Source organism: Saccopteryx leptura, chromosome 1, assembly GCF_036850995.1.
Source record: "Saccopteryx leptura isolate mSacLep1 chromosome 1, mSacLep1_pri_phased_curated, whole genome shotgun sequence".
NCBI lineage: Eukaryota > Metazoa > Chordata > Mammalia > Chiroptera > Emballonuridae > Saccopteryx > Saccopteryx leptura.
In genome coordinates this window covers 93958138-93974339 of record NC_089503.1, presented here as the reverse complement: position 1 = coordinate 93974339, position 16202 = coordinate 93958138, and the positions used below count along the sequence as shown (strand labels likewise).

The 16202-nt window shown below is 46.0% G+C and overlaps 1 protein-coding gene across 1 annotated transcript in view; it reads right to left on the bottom strand.

The window, feature by feature from the left end:
- DDX10 (DEAD-box helicase 10) overlaps positions 1–15873 on the bottom strand; it is a 330735-nt gene extending 314862 nt beyond the window's left edge. The window contains exon 1 of the mRNA XM_066371626.1: positions 15614–15873. Coding sequence (XP_066227723.1) covers positions 15614–15799 — 186 coding nt within the window. The 5' untranslated portion in view covers positions 15800–15873. The remainder of the gene's footprint in view (positions 1–15613) is intronic.
- Positions 15874–16202: the final 329 nt, after the last annotated feature.

Here is a 16202-nt window from a genome sequence, read left to right as displayed (position 1 = left end):
GTCACTTCAGGTTCATGAAACGAAATGGATTAAGCATGTGAACATGCACCAGACTTGCCCAAAAGATGCCTTAAAGCTATAAGCAGGTCTTTGAATTTCATCATTTTGTCATTTAATGTCGGAAGACACATCAGTTTGAGTTGGGAAAGACTGCAAATATGGACGAAGTCCCCCTTCAATTTGATGTCCCAAGTAACAGAACTATTACTTGGTGTTAAAACTGAAACTGTGAAGAGAAGTGCACATGAAAAGAGCCATTATACAGTGTTCTAGCTTGTGTGCCAACAGAATCAAGCTGCCTCCTATGCTGATTTTCAACCACTAAACAATGCACAAAAAAGACATTCCTCAAGGAGTGATTGCCCATGTTCATGACAAGGGTTGATCAGGATGGGATGAAGATCTGATTTGAGAAAGTTTGAAAAAGGAGACCAGGCAATCTGCCCTAATGGTGCTTGATCAGTTCAGGGCACACATAACAAAAAAACACAAAGATTACTGCAGAGCAAAAAACAAAACCTGCCATCATACCTGGAGGCTTGACATCCCAACTCCAACCACTTGATGTCAGCATTAACAAACCCTTCCAAGCTGCCATAAGAGAGAGACAAATGGAACCAACAGATGAAGTCTTCTGGGGACAATTTGACACCAGCAGGAAAAGTGAAGGAACCAACTATAGGAGAAGTTTATACTTGGGTGAAAAGATCCTGGGATAATATCAAGATTGAGATCCTTGTCAAGTCATTTAAGAAGTGTGGTATTTCAAATGCCATAGATGGACCTGAGGTCAAGGCAATAGATAAAGACAGTGATTCGTCATCAGACACAGATGAGGACAAGCTAATGGATGGGAGTTTTGACAGTGATGAGTTGTATGAATTTTATGATGAATAAAACTTGAGTTCAATAACTTAATGTAATACATTTTTTTGAAAATTTCAGGCCCCCAAATTAAGGTATATCTTATACATGGGAGTGTCTTATACATGGGGAAATACGGTATGAAACCCACTCTAGCAGGTGGGGAGATTCCTCTAATGCAGGGGTCCCCAAACTACAGCCCTCGGGCCACATGCGGCCCCCTGAGGCCATTTATCTGGCCCCCACCGCACTCCCGGAAGGAGCACCTGTTTCATTGGTGGTCAGTGAGAGGAGCATAGTTCCCATTGAAATACTGGTCAGTTGGTTGATTTAAATTTACTTGTTCTTTACTTTAAATATTGTATTTGTTCCCGTTTTTTTTTTTTTTTTTTTTACTTTAAAATAAGATCTGTGCAGTATGCATAGGGATTTGCTCATAGTTTTTTTTATAGTCTAGCCCTCCAATGGTCTGAGGGACAGTGAACTGGCCCCCTGTGTAAAAAGTTTGGGGACCCCTGCTCTAATGGGCAACCTTGGCTCAAGGACACCCCACCACCCAAAGCTTTCTGCAAACTGTGCTGCAGCCTGAGGCTCTTCCTACCTGTTCCTCCTTCCATCCTCTCTCCTTGCCCTCACTATTTCTGTTCCCTCTTGTAATGCCAGTGGCCAAGACCTGGCAGGTTTACATTGGATTTGGGCAGATGGTAGAGGAACTTCAGGGCCAGAAAGCTTGAGCCATTCCTATTTATTAGACTCTCCCAATAATGAGGCAGCAAACAGGCAGGGTGTAATGCCAGTGGCCAAAGCCAGGCAGGTTCACATTAGATTTGGGCAGAAGGTAAAAAAACTGCAAAGCTGGAAAGGGTTGGGCTGTTCCGTTTAATAATAAAGTCTCACAGCCGCGGATGAGCACACAGGCAGGGGAAACTGCCTCTCAGACAAACAAACAGCAAAATGACCCCTCACAGTGGCAGGCAGGCAATCCGTGCATCCGCAATCCCCCATCTCTCGAGCATAAGCTCCCATAGCCTTATATGGGCCATACACACATGGCGCAGCCATGCACTCACGTACCAATCAGGCAAAGTGCTTACATCTGGTAACCCAGTGAGCAGCCCCACATTCCACCCCTTTAGGGATGCTCACTTCACAATCAACATGACAGGAAACAGAGACTACAGCAACAGCAAAAGTTACACAATAATTACAAAAGTGCCCTTCACAATGTCTCTCTGAGCACTCTGCCCAAGGGAGTTAACTGAAGGCCCACTTTCAACTCCCCACCCCACGATGCCAACAAGACCACCCATCTTGGGGAGGGGGAGCTGTACAGTCCAGGGCCATGTCCATTGAAACCAAAAATATCCTTGGTGCATCTCTGCAACTTCCCGGTGTAGGTGGGCCTCCATAGATGCCGCGGGTCCCCCCCTCCCCCCGCCCATCAGGGTCTCTCATACTGTCCAAAAGCAGCATATCCATCCATGAAGGGAGCCAGTGGCTCCCTCTGGTTGCAGTCCAAGATCAGTCCACGATAGCCCAGCTGTCTGTGCAAATCACCAAGGTAAAGGTCCATTACAGGCAACTAGTCATTCAGCTCTTTATTAACGGACCTCAGCACCTTTCCATAGTGTGCTGTCCATTGCCACAAGCCCCATCCAGACCCCTCAGCAAGCTCACAGGGCCTGGTGGGGTCAAACACATTCAGGCCTGTGTCACCTTAACAGTTCTCTTAGCTGTTGCTGTTGCTGTAAAAAAAAAAAGTACCTATTACCTTCTAATGCCAACACCTGCTGCACATTAGAAGGGGACCTATAGATAGCCAGTTCCACATGTGGCCTCCGGTCCCCACCCATCCCTGTTAGACAGGTCCCTCAACCTTCCCCCTAATCAAACTGGAACAGCAGGTCTTGAGGGTCCTCCTCTCCTTCAACAGTCTCCATCACATAATCTTGTAACTATGCTGCCCACACACCAACAGTTTTACTGGTAGCTGCTGGGGGATATTCGTCTCAGCAGCTGGAATCTCTGTCCTGGTTTAAGCTGCTGCAAAAGCTCCAAACAAACCTTATTAGGTTTACCATCCAACTTCTCCCTATCTGCCCCAGCTGCAATTAAATCTACCCATATCTGTGTTTGGGTAACTTTCACAGGCCCATTCCTCTTGCTACTCAGAGGGGCAGTATGGACAGCAGCCATCACAGCTTTGTGATTCCCTGATACCTCCAGCTCTCCCAAATCTGCTACCATCTGTGTAACCACACTGATAGGCTGTCCCATATAAGGGCCCAGAATACCCACTAGTGACCCAAAAAAGGCTGATGAGGCACTGCAGAGGATAAGATCCCACATCCCAGCCACAAACGCTTCCTCATCTGGTCCTCGGAACCCGGGTGGAAAGCAGCATTCTTCATACCTAGTTCCCAAAGGACCTTTACTAACTCACTATAGCACTGCCACCGACTCACTGCCCCCAGCAAGTCCCAAGCATTCTGCCAGACCATACGAATGGCAGCCATCACCCATTCTAATAGGGTATGGTTTCCTGGGTTGTCATGGCAGTTCTGAAGATGCTGCCTCAAGGAGGAGTGTGTGGTAAGGGCAGCCAATTTCTCCATCTCTGTTCTGGAGAGCATGATGCCATCCACCCCTATGTCCCACAACCTCAGCAGCCAGGTTGCCAGCAGCTCTATTGGTTTCTGCCTGAATTTTGTCCCTAACTCTATCAGCTCTGCCTCCGTGTAGGGCCAGACCACAGAGTGCTCCACTACCTGGGGAGGAGGCTGTGATTGCTGCAGGAATTTTTTGCTGCTGGGATTTTACCTTCCTGGCAACCGCTGGCTGGGCTCTGAGTCTGCGGACGGCAGTTGCAGCCCGAGCCTTCCCCTTAGAAGAGGAGTCAGAAATGCATGCTCCTGTAGACTCAGAGCCGCACTACTGGCAGAAATGCACCTCTGTCTTCCACATCCACTTTGGCTCCTGTGGCTGCTGGCTCTTGGCCTGAAACTGATTCTTGAGCTCCTGAACCTGCAGTTGTTTCTCCAACAGCTGTGGCTGCCAATGTTCAGTTTCCAAGGCAAACTGCAACTCACAAACCCCCAATTCCTTCTCCAGAGACCACTCCAGTTCCAGGTGCCATTAGCGCTCAGCCTGCATCTCACAATGCAACTCTCCGACCCAGTCAGCCTCCCTCTCCAGTGCTGGCTCCAGTTCACACCATCATTGGCGCTCAGTATGCAGCTCATCCTGGAGCTTTTGACCTCACTCAGCTCCTCACAGAGCTCTTGGTTTCTTCTCACATATAAAAAGTACTCAGCCCACGGTTCCCACCAGGAGAGCCACCAGGAACAGCCACTCATCTATTCCACCCCTCAAGGGTATCAGCGGCTCCATACCAATCTTCTCCAAATCCTGCCAACTACACCAGATGCAATAATGTCGGTGGCCGAGGCCAGGCAAGTTCACATTGGATTTGGGCAGATGGTAGAAAAACTGCGGAGCTGGAAAGGGTTGGACCATTCCGTTTTATAGAGTCTCACGACTGTGGATGAGCACACAGACAGGTGAAACTGCCTCTCAGGCAAACAAACAGCAAAATGGCCCCCCCTCACAGTGGTGGGCAGGCAACCCATGCATCGGAAATCCCCAATCTCTCTCAAGCGCATAGGCCATACACACGTGGTGCAGCTATGCACTCACGTACCAATTAGGTAAAGTGCTTGCAGCTAGTAACCCCGCAAGCAAGCCTAACACAGCTGCCCCACACAGGGGAAGACCTCTTCTTGCAGCAGCAAGAGAGCGATCAGGAAAACAGTCCCTGTGAGTGGTGGGCAAGTGATCTGCCAAATGGCCCCTCACAGTGGTAGGCAACTTATCCACCCAAAGGAAAGCACAAGTAGCCTTATATAGGCTATACACATGTGGCTATGCCACATGCTCATGCAAAGTGCAAGTGAGCAAGCCTAACACAGCTGTTTCCCAACACTTCACCCCTTTAGGGTTGCTCGCCTCCCAATCTATGCGACAGGTATCTTCTGCAAAGGTCCCTGTGCAAGAAGTGAGGTACATTACAAAAACAAAGACTACAGCAACAGCACAAGCTATATCAAAAATGACAATGATTACAAAGGTGCCCTTCACAATGACATCTTCCTGAGCACCCAAGGGATAACACACTTCCACCTTAGGCAGCAAGGCACTGGTTGCCCAGGGAGTTAACTGGAAGCTCATCTCTAGCCGCTGACCCCACAGTGACGACAAAGCCGCCCATTGTAGTTGGAGGGCCTGTACAGTCCAGGGCCATGTTCATTGATGCAAGTGTCGTTGGTGTGTCTCTGCAACTGGATGGGAGCAGCTGCACGGTACAGGAGGGCCTCTACAGATGCCGGGCCCCCGTCAGGGTCTCTCATACTGTCCACTAGCGGCATTTCCATCCAGTAAGGGAGCCAGTGGCCCCCCCTCCTGTCGCAGTCCCTGCTTCAAAAGTTCATTATACCACTCAATGATCAGTCCACGATAGACAGTCCAACTATGTACAAATCACCGTAGGTCCATTACAGGTAACTAGCCCCAATCTCAATCAAATCTACCCACATCTGTTTGGGTAACCTTTACAGGCCCGTTTTTCTAGTTAGTAGGGGAGGGGGGTAGCACAGGCAGCAGCCCACATAGCCTTATAGTTCTGTGCTGCCTCCACCTCCCCTAAATCCGCCACCATCCTTGTGACAGTGTTGATGGGCTGCCCCACATAAGGGCTCAAGATACCCACTAGTGACCCAAAAAGGGCTGACGGACACAACAGAGAATAAGGTCCCTCAATCCTGCCATAAACACTTCCTCATCTGGCCCACTAGACCTCAGGTTGAAAGCAGTACTCCTCATACCTAGTTCCCAGGGGACCTGCTGCAGTTCGGTATACAACTACCACCGACTTACTGCCCCCGGTAAGTCTCCAGCATTCTGCCAGACCATACAAATGGCAGCCACTACCCATTCTAATAGGGTATGGTCTCCTGGGTTGTCGTGGCAGTTCTGAAGACACTGCCTCAAGGAGGAGTGTGTGGTAATGACAGCTAATTCCTCAATCTCTGTTCCAGAGAACATGATGCCATCCACTCCCATCTCTTACAACCACAGCAACCAAGCTGCCAGGGACTCAGTGGTTTTCTGCCTGAATTTTGCCCCTAACTCCATCAGCTCTGCCTGGGTGTAGGGCTGGACCAAAGAGTGCTCAATCACTTGTGGACAGGGTTGTGCCTGACGCTGAGGCACTTCTGGCTGCTGGGCTTTTACCTTCTGGCTGACCACCAGCCAGGCTGAGTTGACCAATGGCAGTTTCAGCCCAAATCTCCTCCTCCTCCTCTTCCTCAGAGGAGCCAGAAACACCTACAATCACTGACTCAGAGTCACTTCACCAGCATGCACTTCATTCTTCAGTGGCAGCTTTGGATCTTATGGCTGCTAGCTCCCAGCCTAAAGCTGAAACGGAAGCCCTTAAACCCACAGCTGTGCCTCTAATTACTGCCACTGCCAGCATTCAGCTTTTAGTGCAAGTTAGAGGTCTCAAACGTGCCGCTCCTTCTGCAGCTCTTGCCACTGCTGGCACTCGCCTCTCATAGAGCTTCAGTTTCTGCTCACAAGGGCTGTAAAAAACACCCAGCCCACAGCCCCCAACAGGATAGCCACAGGGGACCACATGCTCGAGAATGGCCACCCTTTTATTCCACCCCTCAAGGCTGTTGGCAGCTCCATACTGATCTTATCTGAATCCTGCTGACTATACCAGATGTAATGCTGGTGGCCAAGGCCAGACAGGTTCACATTAGATTTGGGCAAATGGTAGAGGAACTGCAGATCCGCAAAGCTTTGGTCCATTCCCTTTTATTAGACTCTCCCAATGGTGGGGGAGTAAAGAAGCAGAGGAAAACCTCTTCTCATGGCAGCAGGGGAGTGATCAAGAAAATGGCCTCTCACAGTGGCAGGTAAGTGATCCACCCAAAGGAAAGCACCCTTAGCCTTAAATAGGCTATATACAATGGCTCTGCCACGTGCTCACACAGTAATCATGCAAAGTGCAAGCAAGCAAGCCTTACACAGCTGTTTTCCCAACACCTCTTCTTCACCTTCACAGCCATTTCTCCCCAATAACTCTCCAATTCATTTCATCCCATCTTGACATCTGCCTTTCAGAGGACCGAACACCTAGACTATACCAACAGTCTCCTACCTGGTCTCTTGGCCTCCAGACCATACATATGTTCCTCTAACTGCCCTCTCACCCCACCCCAGGAACTCCCCACTGATTTCAGATGTAGTCTCTGAGCATGGGCTCTATAAATTTCCTATTGTTGCTGTAACAAATAATCAAAAACAGTGGCTTAAACCAACATACATTTATTAGCTCATTTATGCCAGAGGTTGAAATTTTTGAAGTTCAGTTAGTTCTTCAAAAATTTTCCAAAAATTCACATTACTTTTTGACAAGATCCCAACACGCCAGCATCTGCAGCAGTGACTAACTCTGTGCACCACGTAATAATATGTACTCTCAAGAGGCAAGTATGTATGAAAAATAAGACCTCAGTGATGACCTTGAGCAGTACAATGTAAATAACTCCCATGTCACTACCATTTCATAATGTAAAATGGGGCATAAATGGGTTAACTTACAATTACGGAAGTCAGAAGTTCAAAGAGTCTCACTCAGCTAAAATCAAGGTGTTGGCAGGGCTTACTTCTTGTGAAGATATGGCATTCTTTCTGGTGGCTCTAGTTGAAAATCCATTTCCTTGCTTTTTCCATCTTCTAGAGCAGGGGTCTCAAACTCGCGGCCCGCCGAACAATTTTGTGCGGCCCGCAGACTAATCCACGAAGTTCAAAATATTTTGGATAAAATTAAGTAAGCCTAGGGGCCTACTTGTATTTTTCATTTCTCTAGCATCCTAGCTAGATATTAGCTTAGTTAACAGCAGTTGTGATGCGAACTACAGTTTCTGGTCGTTTTGTGACACTGAGTAAACTGCATGTACGATTGTGCTTGTTGTACTGATTTTTTTTTTGTTTTCAACTGCAGTGAGAAAAGTGTTGCGTAACAGTTGCCTTTTGTAGACCTAGTGCGGCCCGCCGAACGGCTGTGATCTTGCTCTGCGGCCCACATGCTGAGTTGAGTTTGAGACCCCTGTTCTAGAGGTTGCCCACTTTCCCTGGCTTGTGGCTTCTTTCCATCTTCAAAGCCAGCCAGCAATGAATGCGCAAAGCCCTATCACTTCACAGCACTGTGACACTAACTCTTCTGCCTTCCTCTCCACATTTAAGGACCCCTGTGTGATTGATTACATTAGGCAAACCTGGGTAATCCAGATCAATCACCCTATTTTAAGGTCAACTGATTAGCAACCTTAATTACCCCTTGCCATATAACTTATTCATAGATTCTGGGGACTAGGATTTAGATATCTTTAAGAAGTCACTACTCTACCTATAACAGCCTCCCAAATCATTCACAGCCCACTTCCAACCCTCTTCTTCTCCAACCTCATTTGAAACCAATTCAGGAACACATACCACTCTCCAAGGAGTATTCCCCACTCAAAGAACACCATGTATTTCCACATCTCTTTGCATTTCCTCATGTTGCTCCCTCCACCTACAATGTCCTTGGCAATATTTTTTACTGGAGAACACATCATCCAAGAACTCAACTCAGGCTACCACAAACCACTGGATAGTTTGCACACTGCACAAAGGCCTCTGGTAAGACTGAGGCCCAATCCACATTCAGCTCCACAAGCCAGACCTGAGGCTGCAACCACCAGGAGGATGGGTGCCCAGAAGAAACACATTTTTCCAGTTCATCTAGCCAGAAGGGGACGCTGTACAGGAAACCACAACCTTTTTCTTCCCCTAAATACACCATCCTCAAACACCACAGCACCTTACATGTTTAGCACATTTGTCAAAATGTTAGCACTCCACCCACCTCCCTAGGAACACAAAAACACCTGTGGGTTTTTTTCCCATCTATTTTTACCTAGACCTCAACAAGCAGTTGTCCAATTGTTTCAAAATGTCTCTAAATCAAATTGCTCAGTGAGGCTACTGAGCACCACCTATGTACTATAGCACTGTAATAAGTTTTATGCACAAATGCTACCATTCGAGGAACCACATGTTGAGGGTCGTCAGCCCCTTAGTTACCTAAAAAATAACAAGTCTGCTTTGCCGTACTCTAGTCCTGCTAGCCCTGGCAACTGATTTCACTCTGCCTTTTTTTCTTGACAAGGTCTTAAGAAAATATTTCTAAGATTTAAAAAACTAAAACAGAACAATATTTGGGGGGGGTGACCGGTCTTTCAACTTAGTGAAAAGATTGAAAAGATAACTTAGGCTATCTGGGTTAGAACTTGGCATTTACTTTATAACTTGCTGTTTAACATTGTACAAATTATTTAACTTTATTGTGCCTCTGTTTCCTCACCTGCAAAATGAGAACAATCTCATAGGGTTGCTTCTTGTGAAGATATGACAAGGTAAAACATATAAAAGCTTAGTAAATATTAGTAATTTTGAAACCAGAGACCAAAAAGAATGGACTAATGTTATCAACTACAATAAGCCCATATGGAAAAGGTCATTGTGCATCAAACAACATCTAAACATTGACTGAACACTGCTCAAGGACAACCACTATAGATATGCCCAGTCTCCGGGCATAAGCTGAGTGTATCAATGGTGTCTGTCAGAGGTTTATGGTCTAGTGGGCAAGTTAACAGAGAAGTTCAACAAAGAAGCCAATCATCACAGCCTGGTGATAAAAGCATAATAAAGGGGTATACAAAATGCTACTGGAGGACAGCAGTCCTAACTCCACCTAGGGAGGGCAGAAAAAGAAGTTTAAATCTTGGAAGACAAGTACCGTATTTCCCCATGTATAAGACACACCCTTTTTTGAAAAATTTGGGGTCTATAAACTGGGTGTATCTTATAAAGTGGTTGTGGCATTTCAAATGCTATAGATGGAACTTAGGACAAGGCAATATATGAAGACAGTGATCTGTCATCAGACATAGATGAGGACAAGCTAATGGATGGGAGTTTTGACAGTGATGAAAAGTTTGAATTTTATGATGAATAAAACTTGAGTTCAATAACTTTATGTAATAATTTTTTTTCAAATTTCAGGCCCCAAAATTAAGGTGTGTCATATACACACAGGAGCATCTTATACATATGGAAAGATGGTAGGTGTCCACAGTGTGGAGGTAGGGAGATTCTCACAGCAGAGGGAACATCAAGTACCAGGACAGGAAGTGTCAAGGAGCACAAACAACTCACAAAACTGCAAGTTGTTCTTTCATATATGCCTACCACAGACTGCTTGCTTTACATACATTACCTTAGGCAGTTAATAATCTCTGTTGAATAAAGAAACTGAGGCTCCAGAACATGAAGAAATGTGGCTAGCCTGGCCTGTGGTGGCACAAGGGAACACTGAAGTCGCGGGTTCAAAATCCTGCACTTGCCCAATCAATGCACATATAACAAGCAATCAATGAACTCCAGTGAAGCAACTAAGAATTGATACTTCTCATTCCCCCACCTCTCTCCTCTCTCTGTAAAATTAATAAGTAAAAATTTTTAGTATTTTAGAATATATATATATATGGTCTACCGGAAAGTTCTGTCTGTTTTTGGAATAAAACAAAATACAAATTTTTCTTACTGTCAATAAACTTTATTAAATAATATAATTTCCATTATTATTAATCATTTCTTGCCAGCATGAGGGCCATCTGTATATCCCATTTTTGAAAAATGTTTTAAGGCGTCAACCTGGAAACGCTGAGGTTGCTGGTTCAAAACCCTGGGCTTGCCTGGTCAAGGCACATATGGGAGTTGATGCTTCCTGCTCCTCCCCTTTCTCTCTCTCTCTCTCTCTTCCCTCTCTATAATGAATAAATAAACAAAAAAAATCTTTTAAAAAAAATGTTTTATCTTTTGATGCAAAAAATTGAACCTGTGCTTGTTTGATATCTTCTTCATTTTTGAATTTTTTTGCCCTTCAAAAAATTTTGTAAGGACAAAAACAAGTGATAATCGGAAGGTGCTAAGTCCGGTGAATATGGTGGATGCGACAGACATGCTTCTGTAGCATTTCTTCCTTGTTGAAATTTGTAAAAATTACAGTGACATAAATGAACTTTATCAGTAGCCATGGGTACACTATCGCTTCACACATAAGACTAACGTGAATCAACTTTGTTTTAGTTAATTTGCTACGTCAGTATGTATACATTAAGTGATAAAAATAGAGAGGCACACATGCGCCAAATAAACGTGCTTACGTGTTGAAATTTATTGTGATAGAAATGGACAGAACTTTCCGGTAGACCTTCTATATATACATATATATATATAGAAAGAAATGTGGCTAGTCAATACCCAAACTGAGATTTGAACCAGGTCTACCTGACTACAAATAACTTACTCTTATCACTGGACTAGAGCATGTTGATATGTTCATTTGTTTGATCATTTTCCCAAAAGTAATTATGAACCAAGGAAAAGTTCTGATCAGGAGTTAAGTGATTGTATTTTCATCTTAGAAAAATTATTCTAGCAGCAGTATAAAGGATAGACTGGGCCCTGGCCAGTTGGATGAGTGGTAGAGCATCAACCAGCGTGTGGAAGTCCTGGGTTCAATTCCCAGTCAGGGCACACAGAAGAAACCACCATCTACTTCTCCTCCCCACCCCTCCCCTTCCCCACCTTCTCCTCCCACAGCCATTTCTCAATTGATCCCATACACTGGCCCTGGGCACTGAGAATAGCTCCATGGAGCCTCTGCCTCAGGTGCTAAAAATAGCTCAGTTGCAAACATTAGCCCCAGATGGGTAGAGCATCAGCCCCAGGCAGGGGTCACCAGGTAGATCCCAGTTGATGCGCATGCAAGAGTCTATCTCCCCTGCTCTCACTTAAATAAAAAAAATTTTTTAAGGATAGATTAGAGGGGGTAAGGCCTAAAGGCCAAATTCCATCAGCTACCTGTTTTGATAATTGAACTTTTGCTGGAACACAACTAGTGCACACCCATTTGTTTAAATATTTCCATGGAAGCTTTTGTGTTGCAATGTCAGAGTTGACTAGATCCACCCTTCTAACCTGCAAAGCTAAAACCATTTACTATCTGGTCCTTTACAGAAAGTTTGCTAGTCTCTAATACATATAAGCAATAGCTACTATAGTAACCAGGCGAGAAATGATGGGGCCTGAACTTAGAGCAGTGGGGATGAAGAAGCATTTGAGAAATTTAAGGAGAACAAATCACCAGTGTGACTGACTGGATAGAAGAGTGGTAAAAGGGTAGTCTATAGCAGTGGTCCCAACCCCCGGGCCGCGGACTGGTACCGGTCCGCAGAGAACGAATAAGTAACTTACATTATTTCCGTTTTATTTATATTTAAGTCTAAACGATGTTTTATTTTTAAAAAGTGACCAGATTCCCTCCGTTACATCCATCTAAGACTCACTCTTGACACTTGTCTCAGTCACGTAATACATTTATCCGTCCCACCCTAAAGGCCGGTCCATGATAATATTTTCTGACATTAAACCGGTCCGTGGCCCAAAAAGCGTTGGGGTCCACTGGTCTATAGGACTACTCCTAGGTTTCTAGCTCAGCAGTCTGCTTAGAGCAGTGGTAGTCAACCTGGTCCCTACTTCCCACTAGTGGGCGTTCCAGCTTTCATGGTGGGTGGTAGTGGAGCAACCAAACTATAAATAAAAAGATAGATTTAACTACAGTAAGTTGTTTTATAAAGATTTATTCTGCCAAATTTAGTGAAAATCCGACATAAATTACTTGGTAAGTAATTATTATTATATGCTTTAACTTGCTGTAACTCTGCTTTATAAATTTTATAAAGTAAAGTTACTTCCCTACTTTATAAATCACCATTACTGTGGAACCAGTGGGCAGTTAGAAAATTTTACTACTTAACAGAGATACAAAATTGGGCAGTAGGTATAAAAAGGTTGACTACCCCTGGCTTAGATGGTAGGCTAGGATGTGGAATGTTAAATAATAGCCCCAAAATATGTCCATATGCTTATACCTAGAACAGTGAATGTCACCTTATATGGCAAAAGTGACTTTGCACATGTAGTTAATGACCTTGAGATGTGAGGATTATCCTCAATTATCTAGGTGGTCCCAGAAGTGTACTTATAAAAAAGGGCAGAAGTAGATTTGACACAGAACAAGAGAAGGTAGTGTGTCCAAAGAGGGGGATTGGAGTGGAGCCACAAACCAAAGAATGCAAACAGCCACTAGAAGCTAGAAGCAGTAAGAAACCGATTCTCCTCTAGGACCTCCAAAGTGTGCCCCTGTCACACCTTGATTCCAGCCCAGTGAAAATTATTTCAGACTTCTGGCTTCCAGAATGATGAGAGAATAAATTTGTTTTTAGCCACTGAATTTATGGTAAATTGTTACAGTGGCAATAGGGATCTAATACACAGGATTGTGAATTTAGAAGGAAAAGAAAATGAGCTCAGTTTTGGACTTGTGACATTTAAGGTATCCTATGACAAGGGTAAAGACATCCAGTACAATAAGAAAAAATGGATAGGAACTCGGAAGAACTCCAGGTAAAATACAAGAAGCAGTCATTAGTCCACAAGAATAAACCTTGGAATAATACCAGGGGAAAGAGAAGAGTGAGAAGAAGCAAGGGCTGGGGCTATACCCCATAACAATTATAGATGTTGATGAAGAGTTGAAAATACAATTCAATAATAATTGACTTTACAATGACTTCTTGAGGTGCTATGGTATACAGCAGCAGTAGTAATACTGTAATGTAACAGCTAATATATGCAATATTTAGGTGTCAAATATTGTTTAGATTGCATTGCATCCATACTTTTTTTTTTTTTTTTTTTTGCATTTTTCTGAAGCTGGAAACGGGGAGGCAGTCAGACAGACCCGCATGTGCCCGACCGGGATCCACCCGGCACGCCCACCAGGGGGCGATGCTCTGCCCAGACCAGAGCCACTCTAGCGCCTGGGGCAGAGGCCAAGGAGCCATCCCCAGCGCCCGGGCCATCTTTTTGCTCCAATGGAGCCTCGGCTGCGGGAGGGGAAGAGAGAGAGAGACAGAGAGGAAGGAGAGGGGGAGGGGTGGAGAAGCAGATGGGCGCCTCTCCTGTGTGCCCTGGCCGGGAATCAAACCCGGGACTTCTGTACACCAGGCCGACGCTCTACCACTGAGCCAACCGGCCAGGGCCTGCATCCATTCTTAACTCCTCACAACAACTTATAAATATTATTATGCCTTTAAAGACAAAAAAAGGGAATACAACCCAGTAACTTACTCAAAATCACTCATCTGATTACCAAAAGCTAGGATTAGATTATCATCATCTTAACCCAAAGCCAAAACAAAGTCTAAAAACTAACCTTACGGTTGACAGAAGGGTTTAAAGTAAAAGTATACCAACCCTGGCCCTGGCCTCCATCTGCTTCCCGGGTTCAATTCCCAGACAGGGCACACAGGAGAAGCGCCCATATGCTTTTCCACCCTTCCCCCTCTCCTTCCTCTCTGTCTCTCTCTTCCCCTCCCACAGCCAAGGGTCCTCTGGAGCAAAGCTGGCCCGCGCGCTGAGGATGGCTCTATGGCCTCTGCCTCAGGCGCTAGAATGGCTCTGGTGGTAACAGAGCGACGCCCCAGATGGGCATAGCATCGCCCCCTGGTGGGCATGCCGGGTGGATCCCGGTTCTGGCGCATGTGGGAGTCTGTCTGACTGCCTCCCTGTTTCCAGCTTCAGAAAAATAAAAAAATAAAATAAAAAAGTATACCAACATAATACGTGGTGATTTGAACTCGAGAAATGTGCCACATGTTAAAGCCTACACTAGAAGGAGGCAATCATTGAGAGGTGGGTGACAGTCAACAGACATAGGAATTAGGGGGAAGGAAAAAAGGGGTACTGACAGCCCCAAGGAACCTGAGGGGATAGAGGTCAAACTCATCTAGGAATATCAGCTAGAATGTGGGATGGTAGATACTGGGAACAAACCAGGAATTCAGTTTTTCTATGTCAATTCTTGGATAGGAACATAAAGCAAGCAGAGAAAATGAGACAGGCACAGGAAGGAAGAGGGATGATGCTGGGGCTGTCAGTCTGGCAGAACGTTAAAAGCACAGGTTTCAGAATCAGAAGGATATGGGAGTCTAGGTTCCAGTTCCACACCACCCAAGCTTAGGACAAGTCTCTTATCCTCTCAAAGCCTCGATGTTTTCATTTGTAAAATGGGAATAAAACCCGTATTTCAGATCAAGTCAAATAATGTAAAGCACACGGTGAGTGGCTTAAAATTTAAGTATCATTATTACCGTTATTGTATTATTATGTAGTATGTTACTGGGACTATTACAGCATTAATCCCCCTACCCTTCAGTACCGCTGTATTACCATCATTCTATCAAGAACAGTGGAGTGAACAGAACAGGCCTGGGTTGTGGCACCCAGCCGACCACCTGTAGTACCTCAAAAGGGGCCCCCGTGTCGCCTCTCAGCGCACTCCCTTCACCAGCCCAATGGACAATGGCTGCCTCTCCAGGCCGGGTCCCCAGGGACCGGCCCGCCCCTTCCCCTCTGCAGCCTGGCGCCGCGGAGACGCGCAGCACGCGCCGGCCCACCCCACGCGCCTCAGCGCAGGCCCGAGCCCCCTCCCCAGCGCCGGCCTCACCTTTGCGTAGTTCTGCACGAGGCGACTGATAACCTCGCGTTCGACCTGCCACTCCGGCTTCTTCAACTGCTTCCTCAACTGTTTCTTTTGACTCTGCTTATGGCTGTGTTTCTTCTTCCAGCGATTGAAGCTCCGCACCGGATCGGACCGGGACCCCAAACCCCGAGAGTCGGCAGTTTTGCCCATCGCTGCCGTAGCGGCAGCCCAGACGCCTTCAGACACGAGACGCTTCAGACGTGAGGACGCGGAACCAGCGTGGGAAAAAAAAGACAACAGCGCGTGCGCGAAACCAGAAGCCCGCCCCCAAGCTTTTGAACCCGGGGCACGTGTCATTACGTCAAGGAAAATGGGACGACGATTGGTGACTTGGATACCGCAGGGAGGGCGTAGCGGAGCAATCCTGGGAATATGGAGGCGGAGCGATCTGAGGAAGAGGGCGGGGTCGAGTGGCTCCAAGGGTACCTCGGCTCTTTAAATCAACGCTTCGGCGCTGGTTGCTGTTACTATGGTGACGTCAGAACTAGTTAATACTGAAGGGCCGTTCGTGCAGGCGCTAGCGCTACCTGGTAAAGAGCGCGCCCACACTCGT